The sequence below is a fragment of the Austrofundulus limnaeus genome, unplaced genomic scaffold (genome assembly GCF_001266775.1).
Source record: "Austrofundulus limnaeus strain Quisiro unplaced genomic scaffold, Austrofundulus_limnaeus-1.0 Scaffold199, whole genome shotgun sequence".
Classification (NCBI taxonomy): domain Eukaryota; kingdom Metazoa; phylum Chordata; class Actinopteri; order Cyprinodontiformes; family Rivulidae; genus Austrofundulus; species Austrofundulus limnaeus.
Genome location: NW_013952601.1, coordinates 256,612 through 278,593, shown reverse-complemented (window position 1 = coordinate 278,593; position 21,982 = coordinate 256,612). Strand labels below are relative to the sequence as shown.

Below are 21,982 nucleotides of genomic sequence, written 5' to 3'. Positions count from 1 at the left end.
CACACACACACACACACACACACACACACACACACACACAATTTTATTTTCTAAAGGCAATAATGAGTACAATGTTAAATAATTTTTTTTATGTTGAGAAATTTGGAATGCACCCACAACTTGGTTCAGCAACTTTACTCTCTGCCACAAACATCTTCATTCTAGGCTAAACATACATTATGCAATGTCCTGCTGGAGTGTGACATGATTTGTGTCATGCAGGTGTGATGGACTGAATTCAATCTGATTCAARTGGTATATATTTATACTTCTCATCCATCCACAATCAAATGCACTTTATTTACGGGCTACATGTAWCTGGGTAGATTTCTATTCATTTATTTTTTCTGAGCTGGAATGAAAACAAGTCTTAGTAAAATATAAATGAAATACTTTAATTTTTTTTAAATTGTAAGTAGTATAACACATAGATAATTGCATGAAAATGTAAGAGTAGAAGTTAAAAGTATAGGCTGAAAAATAATTACTTCTCAAAAGTGTAAATAACCACAATTTCTACTTAAGTGAAGTAACTAAGTATTTGTCCTTAGTTATTTGACACTGATTTTGTATCATATTTGGTGAAGTATGACTTTTTATTTTATGTTAAGCAGTAAAACAATATACAGGGAGAATAAAAAGAAATTAGAAGAATCCTAATTTTAAGTACAAAAGTTCGAGAAACATTTCTCAGGGCTCCATCTACTGTTTTTTAAATGAAAAAAAAAATAATAATAATATGCGCAGGCTGCCATATACATTCCTGCCAGAACTATCTGCTCCTCAATCTGTTTGCCTTGAGATGTATGTAATGAGGTTATGACATAATAGGTTTTAATTGTAATCCAAATATATATATTACTGTTGTTTACAAGATTTTTAGTATCAGAAAGTGGATGCTATGACATTAAAAGGTAGATGGGAGGAGAAAGGAATGTGTTTATTACAGTATAAAATGTCTTGACTCAGAGACTATAATCTAATAAGGACAGAGTTGTCTGGTATGAAAAACAAAATAACCTGAGGGAAGTTTAAAAATATCAGCAATGCTTGTTTCCTGCTTGGCAAACCACTGGAATGTTTTGTTTTTCCAACCGATTCTTCTGTGCATTTCCAAGGGTTCCAAACAAAATATTGGAAATAGTTATTTTGCAAATGTTTACTTTTTCCCCTTCTAACTTTTAAAATCTATCAACGTTTTGAATTTATAAAATGACACTATTAGAAAAGGAGGTAAAAATCTCTCTCTTTTAAAGAAACTTATGGAATTTACAGTCCATGGCTTCTTCTGTGAGACAAAAAAAAGAACTAAAAAGCATTCTTTAATATTCCACATAAAAAACAAAACAAACAATACCCACGCAAAGTGCCTTGTAATGAAGCAGTAAATAAGTAAATATATTTTCTAATAAATATTCTCACTCCCCAGTCCTGCTCTGAATAATTTATCRCAGTAATAGAAAACTCAGCACTACCATTGGACCAGCCTTTATYCAAGCCCCGCCCACAGTCCCGGAACAGGAAATTCCTGCGCGTCCCTGCTGCTGCTGACGTTGGTGCTGTCTAATCTGACGATGGCGTCTAAGGATCAGTCACTTCTGGACCTAACAGACAAGGAAACCCGAGAGAAACTSTCTTTGTGGGACCGCCGCACGGATGCCATGGCTCCCCTGACGGAGAAGCAGATGGACTCTGTTCTAGAGATCCGAACAGCAGCTGAAACGCTCTCTGTTCCCTCAGAGGTGAGCTAATGAAGGCAGCTATCATGCTAACAAGGATGCTAACTCACTTTTTTTAAATGCAGGAGAGCTTCTTTCCACGTTAAAGCTGCCTTGTATTAACTTCATCTATTTCTCCGACGTGTTGGGATCATATTGAAGTTGATTTATCAATGTTTCATGCTTGTGGGACACTTTTATTTGCTTGTATTTGCGTTCCAGCAAAATTAGCTACTTTGCTAATTAGCTTCATAAGAATTGTGTCAAATACCAAATAATCCCTGTTTTGTTCCGCAGTTACCCATTGAAGACTTATGCAGCCTGTCATCTCGGTCCTTGCAGTCTCCATTCACAGCAACCGTGCCTGCCTCAATAGAGGACATCCTGCTCAAAGGTTTTCAAATTCTAGATATGGAAAATGATAGGATAGAAACGGCACAACAGGTGATTGCTATTGTTTCTTAGTAAACAATGCGTGGGAAAACGTATTGAGATGCATGATTGTAATATGATGCAATTTTTTTTCTGCAGTTTTTTGCCTGTTTTGCAAAGTTACAGTCACACATGGATCTGGATGAAAGCACAAAGTACAGGTGCCAAAGACTTTACTTAAAATAATTTTTTCTATTTCTGATGAATAGGTTCCACATTTTTAATGTCTTTGTCCAAGAGGCAAACCAAGCTTGGCTTCAGTGTTTCTTTTGAACACACCCACTGATATGCCACTTATTTTGCCTTGATAAAAACAAATTACGTTATTGTTGTGATGGTTTAAATTTGTCTTACTTGAAAATCGTAATCTTCAGTAGCTCTTTTGTTTTATGGAAAGCTTACAAACGCCTGTGTTTCCTTCAGGAGAACCAGAGATGATTTAAACTGCTACCAGGAACAATGTGATGCCATTCTGAAAGATGTCAGTGTAGCTCTCGAGCACTTGGATTCTCTTCAGAAGCAGTACCTGTTTGTGTCCAATAAGACTGGTGCCCTACACGAGGCTTGTGAACAGCTCCTCAAAGAACAAGTAAGGTGAACTCAGTGTTGACGTTTGTGCATGGCAGATTGCTGTTGAACAGTTTATCTCAATGTTTTTTTTTCCTTTTTTTAGTTTTTGAAAAACAATATTTATAAATCACTGGAAATACTGTATACTGTCAAGTTCAGAACAATAACACTCAGATAAAGACTAACAAGGATATATACACTCATGATCAAAATTTTAAGGCCAATTGAAAAACAGCAATAATTCACATTTTGCATTGTTGGATCATAAGAAGGTTATAAATAAAGCTTCAAAATGCAAATAAGAAATGGGAGTGGAACTAAAATACATCTAAGTAGGCATTTTATTGCAAACAAGTGTTAAACTAAACTAGGCTGTTCATCAGCTAATCAAAGTTTAAGACCACAGTATTTAAAAACCCAGATCTTCACAAAAATGTGGATTCAGTGTCACACTACCTGATGGCAAAGGCAAAAAAAAGTTTTCTCTCTTTGAACGCAGTCAGGTTGTTGAGCTGCATAAGCAAGGCCTCTCGCAGTGTGCCATTGATGCTGAGATTGGACAAAGTAAGAAAGTGCTTTTAAACTTCATAAAAGATTGTCTGGGTTAGGGAACAATAACCTTTCTTTCTTTTCATATKTGTCTGATCTGAACGGTTGCAGCTGTAATACCTGTAATTTACCTCAGGGATCAAAAAAGTATTCGGATTCTGATTCTGAAAATCATGTGGTATACCCCAAAAAATTTCACCAGCCCTCATCCGGAGGATCTAATTGGCTGTCTGTCAAGCCCAAATTAAGCTGATCAGTGGTGCCAACTGCAGTCACATAACCATTAGATGACATCTGTGCAGAAGTGTTTTAACAAGATCAAACATGGGACATTGAAAAGTGGAAGAAATTTTATTCCCTGATGAGGGAAAAAAGTAAATAAATCTTTGACCGTCCTGATGGCTTCCAACGTTAGTGCCATCACAAGGAGWTCCCACCTGAGATGCTCATTACTGAGTCCTTTTTTTTCAGTTTTTATTATTTTTATCCTTTTTTTAATCTTTTTGGAGACATGGTTTGAAACTTTTGATCAGCTGATAAACAGCCTATTTCAGTTTAATCTTTGTTTGCAAAAAAAAAGTTACTTGCATATTTTTTTTCTCACTCTAATTTTTTTTCTTTTTGCAAATCAAAGCTCTACTTAGAACTTTCTTACGATCCAAAAGTACAAAATGTGAATTGTTGCCATTTTTCAACTGGTCTTAAAATTTTGATCAGGAGTGTATTCCTTCTAAGCATTTTCCGCTTTGCCTAGTACCTTTTTTATAAACAGATTTTATTTTCAAACTGATCTGCAAATAAATGCAGACTGCACTTCTAATCAGAAGTTGTGATGGTATCACATCATTCAACTGTGTTTTGTCTTTGCTCCTTACAGTCAGAACTTGTTGACCTTGCAGAGAGCATTCAGCAGAAACTATCATATTTTAATGAACTAGAAAACATAAACACGGTAAGCTGAGTTTCTTCTCTATTATTATCTAAACAGTTATATGCACTGTGTAAGTATTGTGTTGGCTACTCTGTTAATAAAAAAGGATTAGGCACCATGTTCTAGTTTTAAAATAGCATGTCAAATGATTTTCTTCTGAATCTGCAGTGATGGAAATAAGTATTTGATCCCTTGCTGATTTTGCAAATTTGCCCACCTACAAAGATATGAACAGTCTATAATATTAAGGGTAGGTTAATTTTAACAGTGAGAGATAACAAAAATCCATAAAATCACATTGTATAAATGATATAAATTTGCATTTTGCAGAGAGAAAAAAGTATTTGATTCCTCTGGCAAACAAAACAATACTTGGTGACAAAGCCCTTGTTGGCAAGCACAGCAGTCAGACTTTTTGTAGTTGAAGATGAGGTTTGCACACATGTCGGAGGGGTTTTGGTCCACTCTTCTTTACAGATCATCTTTAAATCATTAAGAGTTTGAGGCTGTCGCTTGGCAACTCTGAGTTTCAGCTCCCTCCTTATGTTTTCGATGGGATTAAGGTCTGGAGACTGGTTAGGCCACTCCATGACCTTAATGTGCTTCTTTTTGAGCCACTCCTTTGTTGTCTTGGCTGTATTATGTTTGGGATCATTGTCATGCAAGACCCAGCCACAACACATCCTGGTGGAGGGAAGGAGGTTGTTACTCAGTAGTTTACAGTACATGGCTCCATTATGTGGTGAAGTATTCCTGTGTCTTTTAGCAGAGAAACTCCACAAAAACATAATGTTTCCACCTCCATGCTTGAGAGTGGGGATGATGTTCTTTAGGTCATAGTCAGCATTTTTCTTCCTCCAAACATGGCAAGTTGAATTAATGCCATAAAGCTCAATTTTTGTCTCATGTGACTCAGAATCATCCAGGTGTTCATTGGCAAACTTCAGACGGGCCTGCACATGTGCCTTCTTGAGCAGGAAGATTTTGCTGGCAGTACAGGATTTTAATCCGCTATGCTGTAATGTGTTACCAATGGTTTTCTTGGTGACTGTGCTCTCTGCTGCCTTGAGATCATTAACAAGTTCCCCCGTATAGTTCTAGGCTGATCTCTCACCTTTCTCATGATCAAGGATACCCGACGAGGTGAGATTTTGCATGTAGCCCAAGATCAGTGTTGATTGAAATTCATTTAGTATTTCTTCCATTTTCTTTCCATTGCACCAACAGTTGTCTCCTCCTCGCCCAGCGTCTTACTGATGGTTTTGTAGCCCATTCCAGCCTTGTGTAGGTCTATGATCTTGTCTGACATCCTTAGACAACTATTTGGTCTTGTCCATGTTGTAGAGGTCAGAGTCTGACTGATTAATTGAGTCTGTGGACAGGAGTCTTTTATACAGGTGCCAATTTAAAACAGCTGTCTTTAATGATAAATGGACTGAACTTTAATGCAGGGAACCAGTTGATTAAGGTCGTATTCAGACCTGATAATTTGCTCCGCTTTAAACGAACCAGAGTTCGTTTCCAGCATTGGTCCGGACCTTTTGTGCAGGTGTGAATACACTCATGCGAACTCTGGTGCGGATCAAACAACCGGACCGAGACCTGCTATTTGAGGTGGTCTCGGTCCGCTTCCAAACTAACTCTGGTGCGGTTCACTTCAGTTTGCTTCTGGTGTGAATACAGACCGGACTCGAACCGAACCAACTGCATTAAACATGCACCTTTTTGGACTTCACAGGCCACCGTTGCTGAGCTAAAAATAAACTGAAAACATACCTGTTTCGTCGTCTCCTGTTAGCCGCTCTACTGCCGGCATGTTGTGGGTCAGAACACACAGCGCACCTCTTCTCCTTTGGGTTGCGGGACACATTTACTGACGCCGCTCCAAGATTAGAATATCATCACGGAACCACCATTAAATTAGCTGCTTCTGACATTTTAAATGCTATTGCAGTTGTACTATCAGCAAAAATGTGCACATCAGAACCACAGCATGCAGGACTTCCTTGTTTTCTTCTGGATCTGTGGCTCAGTCCCGCCCCAGTCCTTTTTTTGTCCAATTGGAGCAATGATCATCAGCCTGATGGTTTTTTTACAAGTTATAGTTCATTTGCAAAAAAGCACAATGTGAATGCAAACCGCACCAAAYGAAAAAAAAAAGTCCACTTTTGGTCCGGACCAAACAATTGGACCAAAAGACTTTCCTGGTCTGAATACACCCTAAGACTGTCTAAGTGGTCTGAAGGTGCCAGAACTCCTAATGGTTGGTAGGGGATCAAATACTTATTTCTCTCTGCAAAATGCAAATAAATGTATATAATTTATAAAATAATATTTTGGATTTTTTTAAACATTGTTAAAATTAACCTACCCTTACAATAATACTGTTCATGTCTTTGTAAGTAGGCAAAATGATCAAATACTTATTTCTTCAACTGTATGTAGTTCAACCCCAATTAAAAACCCTGCATTTTTTTTTTATCACAGAATAGTCTGTAACTGCTTTGAAAGTACAACTAGCACACTGAAGTGTTTTGAAGTCTAAGCAATGTGGTTGTTTTGACAAAACTGACTTAGTTTAAAATGTCTTTATGTTTAACACAGTTCTTCTGTTTTTGCAGAAATTAAATTCTCCAACTTTATCTGTAAATAGTGAAGGTTTTATACCAATGTTGTCCAAATTGGATGACTGCATAGAATATGTTTCCTCACATGTAAGTAGCTTACTCGCTTCACTTTTTGTTTCTGTGTATTTTGTACACCTTTTTAGAATGGATAAATATGTGCAAAATTGCATTTATGGACTGTAGTTGGTGCTTGAATGTCTTTATTTCATGTAATCCTTGCAGATATCTAGCATGTTAACCTGAAATATAAACACCATTCTTCTAAGCTGGTATGAACTTTTTATTTATGTTTGTTAAATATGTGTAACATATGTTTTTTTTTTCTGTTTATTACAGCCTAATTTTAAGGATTATCCAGTTTATTTGTCCAAATTTAAACAATGTCTCTCTAAAGCTATGCACTTCATGAAGGTCTACATTGTAAACACTATGCAATCTCTCACCAACCAGTTAACAAAAAGGGTAAGGAAAAAAACGATTTTCTTCCTGCATAAGAAATTTGTATCTTTTGGAAATTGTTTTGTTCAAGATGGTTCAATAGGTATAACAATTTTCAATTTTTTTTGTTTCCTGTAAGTTTTGAATTTGCCAGTTCTTCCAAACAAGGTTTATGTGTTGAAGCTTATGAAATTAGATGAATGAAAATATGAAAAGACTGCTCTTTTCCTCAACACTTCATTTTGTTTTCCTAAGAGGAAAGATTTTGTCCTCAGTATTGCCAAAAAAGAATTTCAGCTGATTTGTAGTCTTTAACAGTTATTTTATTTTAACTGCACATCAGKGGTCTTGTATTTAGACATGGACGATAATCAGAATACTTAAAAAAACAACCATAACAATGTTGTGGTAATATTGCTTATTTGAGAGTAATGTGTTTAATAGGMCCTATAAAACAAGGCTTAATGCACTGTTTGCAGCTATTGATATRGATTTTATGTTCACCTCGCTCAATTAACTTAATTGTTGGTATTAGGTTAATGAAAYGGTAATTTTATTTGACTCATGCAATCATGAAGTTAAATATTTATATAAAACTGTTTTGTTTTCATTCTTCCCAGGATCCAATGGGCTTGACAAATGCAGATAATGCCTTTACACTTTATTATGTTAAGTTTAGAGCGGCTGCACCCAAAGTTAGAGTGAGTATATTAATTATGATGAGTAGCACAACATTTAAAAATATATATTATTGCATTTTTTATTAACATTTTCTGCCTCCAGTCACTGATTGAACAGATAGAGCAGCGGACGAAGACGATTCCCGAGTGAGTTTCATGTTTTTTTATTTTATTTTTTTAAACGAAGCAGCAGCATTAGCTACCCTATTTTTTTTCCTTTAAGGCTCTGAATTAACTATCTTTTTACTGATATGAACAGATACCAGCACCTCTTAGATGAAATCCATCAGTGCTATCTTGACCAGAGAGAGCAGCTCCTCAGTCCCTGCATTACATCCACCATTACTGACTTAACCAAGCAAAACAGCAAAGACCACTGTGCGCTGGTAAGGCATGACAAGTTCAAAGCTGCAGCTGCCCTTTAGATATTTTAAGATGACATTTCGATTTGTGCAGAATGGATAGCATGGGGCCCTCTGGGACGTTGTCAAGAGTGTTTGGAAGAGGCAAAAGTAGGGAACAGGATAAGTGGACATGAGTAGATACTGTTTACAGCAGCCGTCAAAGGATTTGCTCCTAAATTGATGGACAGAAACTGAACGTTGTTAGCATACATGCAGTCATGCCTCATATATAAAATATGCATTGTTTGACTTCTTTTTTCTAGAAGCTGACTTAAAGCTTATCACAGAAATAGTATTGTTTAAAGACACTTGTAGGCACTGTCATTTATTTATTTATTTATTTTTAATTTATTTATTTGTCTTTGCAGGTTCGCAGTGGCTGTGCCTTTATGGTCCATGTGTGTCAGGATGAACACCAGCTGTACAATGAGTTCTTCTCCAAACCAACACCTAAACTAGAGTGAGTAGCACCTGCCACACTGCTTACATGATTGCTGAATACAGTCATTGTTCAAGAACATAAATACAGGGACTTTGTTTGCATAAGGCGGAACGTTTACAAAGTGTAAAAACGTCTTTTCAAGGTTCTTCTACCRTTTGTGTTTGGGAAAACACGAGTTGTCACTTTACGCATTAGATAGCACATTTTCTTCTTTATTGTTCAACTTCAAGTTAGAATTTGAGGTAGAAAGTTTAGAGTTTTTAAGATGTTGAAAGTTCTGACATGTTTCTGATCTCTGGCAGTGAGCTTCTGGAGAAGCTGTGCTTGTCGCTGTACGATGTTCTTCGACCTCTGATTATCCACATCATCCACCTTGAAACCCTGTCTGAGCTCTGCAGCATCCTAAAGACTGAGATGCTGGAAGACCATGTACATAACAATGGTAGGTTTGAGCTCTTTTTATTCTCAAAGCTCCTCATCTGCTCTGCTGTGTGCAGGATTAGAYGTAGCTTACCACAATACAACAGCGGCAGACTGACTTTGTTATCCCTGTCAGTGTTGGTATTTTTGTTGTGCTACAATATAGTATTTTTTGTAGATTTTGAACATATTTCCATATATAGAATTAATTTATTCACAACAATATAGGAAGTAGTGGCTAAATTTAGCAGAAAATAAAGTACTAAAATAAAGGCTTCTTATTAGGAGTAAATTTCATTGTAAAAATTAATATGGTGACATTTTGTAAATATAAGTAAAATCAGAAACTAAAGTTTTTTTTTTTTAGTTTAAAATTAGTTAGAAGAAAACACAGTAACTGTTTTTAATTTCTCCAGATTAGAAATTCTTGGCATGACTTTTATGTATTTTTTAAGGAATGCATTCAGTAATTTTTTCCAATAATGGTTCAGAAAAATTCAAGGTAGCTCTGTTTTTGTTTCTTTTGGAGTGTTTTTTCAGTTGACATGTTTCATCTCAAGCCAACCAAATTCACTAATGCCCATTAATTTCTCAGTCAGCTACATAAATATTTGCACACACATCTCATTTTTGTAGTTCCTCTTGAGTACACCACAGTAATTTAACAAAGATAAAATAGAAATGTAGATTATAAAATCATAAGAAAGGACATTCACAACACAGTAACATACAGTATAAGCTCTTTTTTCATGAGAGAGCTGTTTTTGGGAACTATGGTTATGAAATTGTATTGATGCAAGTAGAGAAAACCACCATTAAAGACTTTGCTTGGATGTCAGATGAACACAGAGCTTTTAGTTTTGTTTTGTTTTTTTCTTCGAAACTATGTTGATGCTTACCATAAACTGTAGCTTAAACAGTCACCTGCTATGCATATCAGAAATGTCCCTGCATATTTGCTGCTATGAGGCCATAACTGCTGTTTTGTTCACTTGGCACTCGACACTTGCATGGTAAACTACTTTTCTCAAATAATGCTCTTATAGAACAAGAATGCAAAATGTACRTGGGCTGTAATTTTACTCAGAATGCTCATAATATTGTCACATTTACTAATATTGTGCCTGCAGTTGTTTTCTTCTTTTTGAAAGCTTTGCCAGTGCTTATGTAGTTAGTTTTTAATGGGTCTACACTCATTTCCTCTAGCATGGTGTGTGTGCCCGTGCATATGTGTGTGTTGCAGGAAATTAAATAGGTCTGTCTGTTTGTGCACATTTATTTGCTTCCAGTGAACTTTTAAAACCAGAGTTCAAATCCAAGTGAAATAACAATTTGTCTTCCACTGTTTATTTTTGTACTATACTATATAATATGCTTTCATGATTTGGTAATTTGCATTTCCCTTATTAGGACTGAATACAGGAACATAAAGTCATTTCGTCTTTTTGGATCTAAACAAAATGTCAAAATGCAAGACACGGTTAACACTCATACAAATCTGCTAGATTAAATAAAGTACATTTATTAAAKGGATCCCCGATTAGTTGTAACATTAGACTTTATATGATAAACATATACATTAACTGTAAAATAAAGACTGTAAAAATACTGTAGGATGTTCAGTTTTTTATCATTTTTAAACAAAAAATTTAAAAATATATTACACGGACGGGGCCATTTTATTAACACACAAAGCATTCTGGGTAAATGATGACATCAGTTAGGTCATCTGTGTGAGGTTGCTAGCGAGCTATATCCACCCTGAAGGTTAATCTTGGACAATATCTGATGATTGACTCTTTTAAATGAAACCAGAGAGMGTTGACAGAGAGGAGAAGGTAGAAATGACTCAGCCTGTAACTGAAAATATGGATGGAGGACAACAGAGCTGCTTCATGGAAGAACCTCAGCTTAGCCTGTTAYCTTTAGCGTTAGCCCCGGCGCTATCACCATATATATGTATTAGCTCAGCGCTACACATTCTCCTCTCGTCACTGAGGTCCTCCATCCACATGACAGAGAGGGGAACACAAAAATGGCTGTCCGCAACTGAAAATATGGATGGAGGGCCTCAGTTTAGTTTGTTTGTCGCGCTAGCACTGCGCTAATACATATAAGGCAATATAGCGTGGGCGCTAGCGCAAAGGCTAACAGGCTAARCTGAGGTTCTTCTTCCATGAAGCAGCTCTGTTGTCCTCCATCCATATTTTCAGTTACAGGCTGTCATTTCTACCTTCTCCTCTCTGTCAACGCTCTCTGGTTTCATTTAAAAGAGTCGATCATCAGATATTGTCCAAAATTAACCTTCAGGGTGGATATAGCTCGCTAGCAGCCTCGCACCGATGACCTAGTTGATGTCATCATTTACCAAGGATGCTTTGCGTGTAAATAAAATGGCTCCATCCGTGTTAAAATATATTTAAAAAAAATTACAAAACTAAACAGCCTACAGTATTTTTACAGTCTTTATTTTACAGTTAAAATAAATGTTTATCAAATAAAGTTTAATGTTACAACTAATCTTGGATCACTTTAAATTCAGATGTTTTGTTTTTACTAAAATAATGAGAGACACATGAGACAGGATGAGAAAAAAGAAAGGGGTATGATAAAAAACATTTCACATATATAAAACATGGTAAGTTCAATACATGATTTAAGTTGCAGAACTAACTCAAATGTTTTTACATGCATAAAGCATACCATAATGGCAACCAATCAGCTTTTTTAGATAAATAGATGGCTCTGACTTCTACTCTATGTACATCTTTCATTTATAGAAAGCACAACTGAATGCAGAAATACATAGATGAAGGTTTCCACTCATTTGGCAAAAGAATGTGGTGTTTTTTAATGATTACTAGAAGAAAAAGTTAATTGAATTTATTGTGAGATGGGACKAAATTATGTCTRAATATGAGACAAATACGAGTATTTYTTAAWATTTYTTGTCTGCTCTGTTTGTTGTCATTCCCATTGTCTTGTTGGGGTTTAGAGTTCTGCTTGTTTGTGTGTTTATATATGTGCTTTGCGTGGTGTTTGATACTGCGTTAGAAATGTATTTTTTTTCTTCAAGCATGCGGCTGTAGCTTGTGTTGTTGGCCGAGCCCAGCCACAAAAAGACTCAGAACTTTTTAAGTTTGATTTATTCACAAAAAGTGAACTCTTGTTGTGATTTTGATTCTGGTGGGACTGACCTCGATGCGCTTTCATGTAGCTGCTCAGCTGGGCGCCTTTGATGCTGTAGTGAAGCAGATGCTGGAGGATGTCCAGGAGAGGCTGGTCTACAGGACTCACATTTACATTCAGACTGATATCATGGGTTACAACCCAGCTCCAGGTGATCTGGCCTACCCTGAAAAACTGGAAATGATGGAGGTAAGGTTTGTGTGCTGAATAGTAAAAAGGCTTATTTTGTACTTTGACWCTGAGTGGTATTTAAACTACAAAAAGCTTTTGTTTTGACATGTCTTTGTTTTGTGTTGTTAAACCGTTTTAGCCTATTTAGAACCAGCTCTACCCATCAAAGATGAATTTGGCTGAGACATGCATGTACTGTAGAGTTTCAGCTTTTTTTTTCTTTAATGGTTAACTTTTTATTTACAAATTTGTCTAATCATTGTGAAATTAGTATTTGTTCTTCAGAAACCCTTTGGTTTGGAAGGTTGGCGTAATTCACAAAGTTGACTTTGATATTTTTTCTGCAGATTTATAAAAGGACAAAGCCTTAAAATGCTGCACAAAAACAGTTTTCTCAAAATCACTGACAGTAAAAACAGACTTTTTGTCTTCACATACTGTCTTTTTTATTTATTTTTCCTTTAGAAGTTTTATTTTATGTTACGCTTTCAAAGACCTTTACACTTCTGTAGCCGAGGAACAAAAAAGGASTTACTGCTTCTTACACTTTTCTATCTTTTAATAAAATGTTGCAGTTGTTTAAACCTTTCATGTAAAATTAAAGACCTTTGAATGGCTTTGATCTCATGGATATTCACTCATGTTTTGAGTGTCTCAGCTTTGTGTTCCACAGCTATAACACTTCTGTTGTTTGATGTTTTCTTAATATGTGTAGCCGCCTATGCATCTGTAAACAGATCTTTGTGTAATGTTTGTTAATTCACCCTTTAATACTTGGAATTGTTAGTATTTCTGTAATTAATATTCTGTCTTGTCCTCATTAGAGAATTGCTCAGAGTTTGAAGGAAGAACAGATGAAGCAGAAGTCACAAGAGTTTTCAGACGTACAGCTTGAAGATGCTGATGAGAGAAGAAACAGCAATGCCAGTCTGTTTCCTTGTTTTATAAATCTTTTATTTTTAATAACAATAATTATTGTTTGAATTTGCCTCATGTTTTTTCTCTTTTTTTTTTGTATGATAAAACAGGCAGCGTAGAAGCATCTCGTCTTCACACATCTGTGTCTCCTGCCGATCTGCACGGCATGTGGTACCCAACTGTCAGGCGAACATTGGTTTGTCTGTCTAAGCTCTACAGATGCATAGATGTAAGACTTCCATTTTTTATTAGGACAATGTGAAGTGTTTAATTAGAGCAGTTTYGCATTTATTATTAATGGGTTTTATTACACCAAGTTTTTGTCTTTTTTTTCTAGAAAGCAGTGTTCCAGGGTTTATCTCAAGAAGCCTTATCTGCCTGCATCCAGTCGCTGCTTAAAGCTTCTGATATAATCCTTAAAAACAAGGTTTGCACGCATTGTTAAGCTTAGAATAGAATATGGCTTTGTATTTCAAGTTTTCAGTGTGATAAAATTTGCTGGGGAAATAAAGGCTGGTTTTACGGTGGCGTTATCGAGTTTAGGCACCCCTAGTCAAATTTCCAAGAAAGTTTTTTAGAGCATAAAGATTTATGTGGTTTGGTTTTTTACACTGTTAAAAATAGGAAAACTAAAGAGCACCATATGAAATTTCAGTCTACGCATTTACTTCCACTAAGATCTCAAAGCTCTTAAAATTCAGAGTTTTTAAAAGTCTCTTAAAATGTGCAGCATTGGACCCCTCTTAGCATCTTCTTAACTGAATCCATCTACTTTTGACCTGTGTGGTATCTTTTTTTAATTTTGAACTGGGAAAGATGTAATAAAAAAGTAATCTTTCTTAAAATATTAAGTGTGTTAGCTCTAACTGAATGCTTTCCAGAGATMAAGACATCTTTTTCTTCTCAGAAATTTTAATTAGGGTTGTTAAACCAAAAGAGATGACAAATTTAATCATTTCATTCAAAATGGGGAAGAAAGCAATAAGCCATTTAACTAAACAAGTCCTTTCTTACGTTATTGTATTGTTTTAATTTAATTCATTTAATGTAACAAAAAACTTTTTCTTTCCCACAGAAAGTTCAACAAAACCATCTTTTATTTCTCACTTTGAAATTTCCTGTCAGTATCTGGTGCTAAATGGCATTCCAACCTTACACCTCCCATGAGATTAAAATGGCAGCATTAATCTCAGGATCTGTTCCCCCTCTATGTTCATGATGTCGTTTTCCAGTCTTTTAGTTTCTAGCTGAACATTACATGATTTCAGCTTCCTTATTTGTCACAGTGATATTCCCTTTCGGGCTCTGGTTAATCAGCAGTTATTAATTAGACACATTTCCTTATCATCACCAAGCCTGTGCTTTTTATGTTCTCTGTAGTTTGGATAGTCAGCAGATGCCCCTGTTTTTGGTGTTGGCAGCCTGCAGTGTGGAAATAACGGCGTGCTTTCACTTGTCCACAGACACAAATAGACGGGCAACTTTTCCTGATCAAGCACCTGCTGATAATGCGTGAACAGATTGCCCCATTTCATACTGATTTTGCCATCAAGGAAATCTCACTGGACCTGAAAAAAACACGAGGTAAGATAATTAAAGGCGGAGAGAGAACATTGGTGTTCAGCTCCATAAAGCCAATCATTACATTTTCATGCTCATTAAGCAACTTGTGCCTATCACATGCACCGGTGGCAACAATTAATGTGGAGATTGTAATCCAACACCATAATGTACATTAACCGATGCCTCTCGGGGCAAAGTGGCTCCTCCTTATCACCCTTGTCTCAGTTAATGACATGTTTAAATTTGTGGCACTAGATGGCACTGTTATTCTACACCAGTCCAAGATTTAATCTCTCCGCTTTGTGTTCAAGATGCTGCCTTCAAAATCCTGAACCCTAAGGCTGTTCCCAAATTCTTCCGACTCAATAGTCACAATGCCATCCTTGAATTCCTGTTGGAGGTATATATATATTTTTTTTCCACCCTCTCTCACCTTTTATATTAAACATACCATTCACTTTATGTACTTTGATAGCACCCTGCCTAAGGGAACCACCACTTGATAAGTGCTAAAGCCTTTTTCCTCTATGACCCCCCAGGGAACACCAGAGATAAAGGAGCACTACATTGACTCAAAGAAAGATGTGGACCGACACCTGAAGTTCAGCTGTGAGCAGTTTATCCAGCAGCAGACTCAGATCTTTGTGGGGAACCTTGAGGAGTTTCTCACCAAGGTAACTGTTAAAGCGAAGGCAGACTTGTCCTCAGGCAGAAGCAGCTCATCCTGACCTTCCTTTCTTTATTTGATTATTTTCCAGTTTTTGAAAATGTTTGTTTAAAAATCATTTGCTTGTTCGCTTATCACCAAAGGTCTCTGTAAATCTGTTAAGTAGAGAAAGAATAGCAGCCTTTTTATCACATTTTTTATTTTTTTATTTTAATTAAATGTCCGTGTGCCTGGTTTATACAATAAGTTTGGTTGTCTAAGTCGGAGGTTCTCAAACTGGGGTCCATGAGAGGTATCTTGGGGGTCCTCAAAAAATTTCACTAAAGTGTTTATTTGTTTATGTTTAAAAACTGCACGAAGAATAATGAACTAATAAAACAAGCATAATAAACTGAATAAAAATATATATTCCCATGGCATTTAGGGGTTGAAATGACAAACTATCTTTTAAAACAGCAGGGGGTTTATGAGGGGGTCCCTGGAATGTTTTTCGCCATTGTAAGGGGTCCCTAGACTAAAAAGGTTTGAGAACCCCTGGTCTAAGTCTCATTTATCTCTTCTTTTCCTCCTAACAGCCAGTTATTCAGCTGTTACTTATTAGATGATTCCTCCCTTTTTAAATTTGAGACATAAGTACATTACCTGAATTGACTGCACAGCTTTTAGCTCTGTTGTAACGTTTTGTTTTGGCTGCACTCAGGTTGCAGCTCTTAAAACCATGGCAGTGCAAGGTGGTCCCACGTACAGCCTGTCTCAGCAACCTTGGGCTCAGCCAGGTGAGATTTGTTTTAGGAAACGCCACGGGCATCATACAGCAATCCATCAAAACCTGTGTAGGAAATGCTAGAGGGCACGTCAATGTTTTTCTTTGTCTTGGTTTTTTTTTTTTTTCACCCAGTCTACTGTAATTTTTTTTTTCTCTTTCTTCCCCATCTCTCTTTCAGCCAAGATCAACGATATAGTGATGGCCACCTACAGGGTGATGAAGAGCAAGCTGCCCAGCACTTTACAGAGCATGTCCTTGTACTTGGCCAATAGAGACACAGAGTTCATCCTTTTCAAGCCTGTCCGGGTGGGTGGCAGAAAAGCTTCAGCCTAACATGAACAAAATGACTCAGTTTCTTTTAATTAAAAAAAAAAMAACCTTTCAGACGCCACAGTATTACAGACTTGGAGTACCTTGTTTTTGTACTGACAGATCTTATATTTTTGCTGTTTTTATCACCCACTCCTGAAGGCAATAATGTTTATTTTTTTTGTACAGTTTGCAAAATATCTAATGAACTATTGTATGGATTTAATCAACACTTTCATAATCATTAGGTTGACATTTACAATGGATTAAGTTTTGTACTCAGCCCAAGTCAARYAKTCACAGCCAACTGACCTTAGAAAATATWWAAAAAATGACTATAAATCTGCCAGTTTTTAATTTGTTGTGTCTGGTGATCACTCACAAAACAAATTCTAAGCAGCAGGATGTACTGCTAAACATCTTAATAATGCATGAGATTGTGCTTATTGTTGTTTTCAGGATCTTAGTCTAAAACATTAGCATGGAACATGGCCAGCTTATTTWTTCCTTCAAGGAAGGCTCTGTCTGTTACTTTAAAACTACTTAATATTATTTATACGTATCAGTGGAAAGCTGAACTTTTATTGCTTTACTCTTTTGTTTTAATAATCCAGTTTTGCTGTCATGTAAACAAGTCTTTCATCACATCAGAACTTATTCAGCTGCAGAAATCAGACATGATATTAAGAAGCCCAACGATGAATTTTGGAGAGATTCTGTGTCTGAGATCTGCTTTTATGATGACTGCTTTGATTAAATGTGGCATGGAGATTGTGCCTTTTAGGCCAAAAAATTGTCAGCGTGATTTGAACTCTAATAGAGAAATATTTCTGCTTCCTGTGTACTATTCATCAAGGTGCCAGGTGAGGCTGAATGAGGGAGAGACAAAATTCAGTGGTTGACATGGAAACAGGAGAGTAAGGGGACAGAGGCCAGATGGAAATGTGGTTTAATTTTCCTCCAGCACTCAGTAATAGGATGGGTTTTTATTTTTTCTCCTGCAGAATAACATCCAGCAGGTATTCCAAAGACTGCACGGCTTGCTTCAGGAGGAATACAGTGGAGAAGACCTTCAAATCATCGCATGTCCATCTATGGAGCAGGTGCAGCACTGTGGGATTAGCACCGCCTTCAGGGGGCTTGGGATAGTTTAAATAACACTGGGACAGCATCCAAAAACTGCTGCAAGCAAACTTTGGGAAATTAACATTAAATAAMGTGTATCAGCACCGGCACAGTGAGCGCTCATCATTTTTCACACCTCTCTTTCAGATTAACCTGCTGCTGTCTGTGAATAAGTAATGTTGGCTGAATGGATGCTGGTGAAGACGCACTCCGGAGCAACGTGAAGCCGTAGCTTCAGCCATGACCCGGAGCCATAACGCAGCAAGAAGACCAGATAAATCTGCACCTGTGCTGCCTGCAGGGCCAGGAGTGCGGGCTGGACATTAAAAACAAATCTTGCTCAAGTCCAAAGGTTTTGATTTCGATAGAGGTTTGGGTGCTCGGAACAGCGGGAGGAGTAACCTTTTGGGTACTGAGCGGCTCATTTTGTTTAGCAAAAAATATAAAGGTGGTGGTGGGTTGCTTTTGGCTTTCCTACCACCATTTTTCTTTTCTTTTTTTGTGGGGAGGGAAAACCTAAAAAACATTCTGTTCTTCTATGAAAATGGAATGAAAAATCATTAGATTCACAAATCGACATGTTAAACGGCTGCTCATCAGGCAGGAAGTTAGTAGCCAGTAAGTTCAGTTATAGGCCTAAATTTCCTTCCCAGGTTAGGAATGATGGCATAAAGAAAATGCTGCAAAAGGCTCAATTACGTATATTTTGAACATGTCAGAGTCTTTGTGACCCATTCAGTGTGACTCAGTGATGACCTGAGCTACAGGTGACTCAGGTCCAACAGGTTTTTTTCATCTACARGTTTTCTTTAAACTGTTTCATCCCCCAGGATTTAGTTTTTCTGTTACACATTTGTCATATTGAAATGTTTTGTTTTATAATCTTTMTTTTATAACTAGATTGATTAAATTTAGTATACATTTGTTCTAACATAATAGATGGTGGGAGTTTTGCTCTGTAGAAGATAAATGAATGTCTCAGAGTAACAGAGTATCTAAAGTACCAGATTGTTATCAGTGTATAATGTGCTTCAGTGCGTCCCATGTGAAATATTGTGTAGAGGTCTTCTATTTATGGACATTCTAATTAAAAAGAGGTTAATAATGTTATTTGGCTTTATTTCTAAAAAGCACTTAGTTGTTRAATTCAAATTCAAGAGACGCCGCGGCCCTAAATGAGACAATCCTCCTGAAGGACATCGTCAGCTTTGGGGGGTCTTCTTGGCAGTGTGCTGCTGTTCCACTGGCAGCCGCCGTCTTTCCATCTGTGAGATGAGACTGGGCTGGAGCTTGACCTTCTGAGGACCGGCGGCCTTTTGATAGGTGACGAGGGACTGGATGTTCTGAAGCAGTACATTKATCTCTTCGCTTTTCTGGCTCAGATACCTCTGAAGCAAGTCGGGCACTGGCATCATTAGATCTTTGCTTTCATTCAGCTGCRGGACCGAAGAAATGCAAAGCAGAAAAAAAGAGGGATGATTTGGTCCGAGTCTGAAGCTGTTGCTTCACAGAAATAATACTAAAGGTCACAGCAATGTACTTTGAGTTTAGCTTCTTTGCAGCGCTGTATGCTGCCTTTATCAGAGGTGAAAGTGATGCAAATGACCTATTTGATACGGATGTTGACGGGGCTCAAGAGTCAAGCTGAGTGGCTGGCATGGTGGAGTGTGGACATGTTTATTGTCCAGGCAGCTCCAGTGTTTCTTTAAAGCTCCTGTCTCATTGCAGCAGATGCCTCCCCATGAAGTGAGATTAACCCTAATTAAGAGTAGTGAATAATAAGGCCCCTGAAGTATTTTTTAAAGTGGAATGTTTGATTCCTGCCTATTTTGTTGATTTTGCACTAATGAAGCATGGGAAATATGACAAATGAATAAACGAAACTTACCAAATGCTGCCATTTTTATGATGACAGGTGTTGTGTCCTCTGTCTGTGAAAATTGCCTGAATGCAAGGCTCATTTTCTTTGTCCTCCAGAACCACCACACATGACCAGTCAGCAGTTTGATCAGCAGCCACAAGAATAGCAAGCCTTCCTGATGGATAGCTTTTACACATGATTAAGGTAGATGCACAATTAATGATAACAAGGTAGTAAACTGTCCCAACTATTCATTAATAACCTTTATTTAACCAGGCAAATCCCATTGAGTTCACAGATTTTGTTTTTTTCCCCCAAAGGAGGCCTGGGCCTGAACGGAATCTRTTGCACCCTGCATTTTTTTTTTTACCTTAAAGCAACAGCTCAGCTCTTTACAAGTGTATTTCTGTGGAMAGGTTATGAACAATTAATATCTTACATGTTGTAGATGGCTCTTAGGACATATACAAAACCCACTTTTTTTGCTGTTAAATGCGTCATATTGTGTACTTGGAGTCTGAGTGCATAAAAAAATTGAATTTAGTTTCTCCTGATGCCAAGTAGATATTTTAATATTTTGTTTGGGYCACATTTTACAACCTGGTCAGGTTTCTCTATTTTCTGAACTATTAAGAATTTGCAAAAAAAAAACAAGGTCTGGACTTACCAACTACAGTTTAGTCATCATCATTCTCTTCTCGCTCTGCGTCAACATGTAAGGCTGGATGGTCTTCCCTTGTTGACATATTTTAATTTGTAAATAAAACATTTCTGCAATGCAAGGTAGTCATAAAMCCCTCTATCAAACTGGAATGGATCGCTCTGTAAGCTGGAGGGGGTTGGGGTGTTTTGAGATTTACCATCTCAAAACGAGCTGTTTTGAGATACACCTCARAACAGAGATGAAAAAAGTTTRYAAAGATAMAATGAGGAGGAATTCAGACCAAAGTGTTGAACAAATAAGGATTTAAAAGCATGATRTGCCTAAATGATTGCCGTCTGSGGGGCGGGGCTATTGTCCTCCTTGTCCTTTCCACTTRGTGTCACCTGTGTTGGTGCCATTCAGATTAAGGGCCCAGCATAACTGATACGAAGCCGATCACACGGTCACCTGGCTCAACATTCATTTTCTCACACACCTTTTGACACTGTGCCGAGCTCCAGAGTTTGTTTAAAGAGCTATCTAAAACAGGTAAGATATTAATTATTCAAAACCTTTCCACAGAACATCACTACAAAAGATCTGAAGTCTCCCTTTAAAGGATACCACACTTGGCCGGTCCCATCTGCAAAGATCATGGTGAATATTTTTCCATTGTTGTAGCGTTTGACAAGAGGCATCGTACCCTGTAGATTTAAATAATACACATTTCACACATTTTAAATAATTCAGCTGGGGTAATACAAACAGTAACCTTAACTTCATTCTAGCATTTTTTATATTGAAAGAAAATGTGCTTTCACAGTCTGTTCCTTTTTCAGGGATCAAAGCATCATTCAAGGGTAGATCATGTGGAGTGGTATGTGTTTGCTTRTTTGTGCTCGGTCCTGTGATGGAGATAAATGTGTCACAACACACATGAACCAAAGTGATGCAAGGACGATCTTAATCTGCTTGGAATTACAGTCAATGTAGAGTGTGCAACCTGCTTCAGGGGTCTGGCCATCCGAATCCTCTTTTGATTCCAATCCTTTCAGCCTGCAGCGTCTAATGGAAGATTGGAATTCAGAAATTGAGTAGCAGAGAAATTTAATTTCAAACACTTTAATCATAAAAGTCAGTAATGGAAGAGCTGTGCTGACCTTTGATCTATCCCCATCGCTGAGCCCCTCTCAGTCACAGTTTCATCAGAGGTGGCCTCGGTTAAAGTTTCTGATGTTCTGCAGGACTTTTTACTGCACACAATCTGGGAGGGAAAGATTAGTCGGAATAAAAATCCAGCTAAAATGTTCCAAATTTAGATTTTGGGAAACTTTTCAGGCACAATTTAGTGATCCTATTCCTGATATTAATTCAAAAGGTTTTTCCAGTTGAACACCTGTGTAATGTCCTTTTCATGGTGTTATAAAATTTGTGCAAAATAAATTGTGCAAATACGTTTACGCAAATTACAACAAAACCTTTGATTTTAAAGTTGCTTCAATATGACAGCAGTCAATTTTATGTATTCAATAGCTCATCAGTTTGGTCTAAACAATTTT

General features: G+C 37.1%; 1 protein-coding gene across 1 annotated transcript; it reads left to right on the top strand.

Annotated features, from left to right (window-relative positions):
* Positions 1-1,533: 1,533 nt before the first annotated feature.
* cog3 (component of oligomeric golgi complex 3) lies at positions 1,534-19,808 on the top strand. Its single transcript, XM_014018664.1, has 23 exons — positions 1,534-1,742; positions 2,016-2,162; positions 2,250-2,311; positions 2,574-2,739; positions 4,147-4,221; positions 6,822-6,914; positions 7,164-7,289; positions 7,886-7,966; positions 8,049-8,092; positions 8,205-8,331; positions 8,718-8,809; positions 9,094-9,233; positions 12,429-12,589; positions 13,396-13,498; positions 13,600-13,718; positions 13,827-13,916; positions 14,953-15,073; positions 15,364-15,452; positions 15,592-15,726; positions 16,420-16,495; positions 16,664-16,791; positions 17,799-17,897; positions 18,067-19,808. Exons 1-23 carry the CDS (start codon positions 1,575-1,577, stop codon positions 18,094-18,096), a joined length of 2,472 nt encoding a protein of 823 aa, XP_013874118.1. The 5' UTR covers positions 1,534-1,574; the 3' UTR covers positions 18,097-19,808.
* Positions 19,809-21,982: the final 2,174 nt, after the last annotated feature.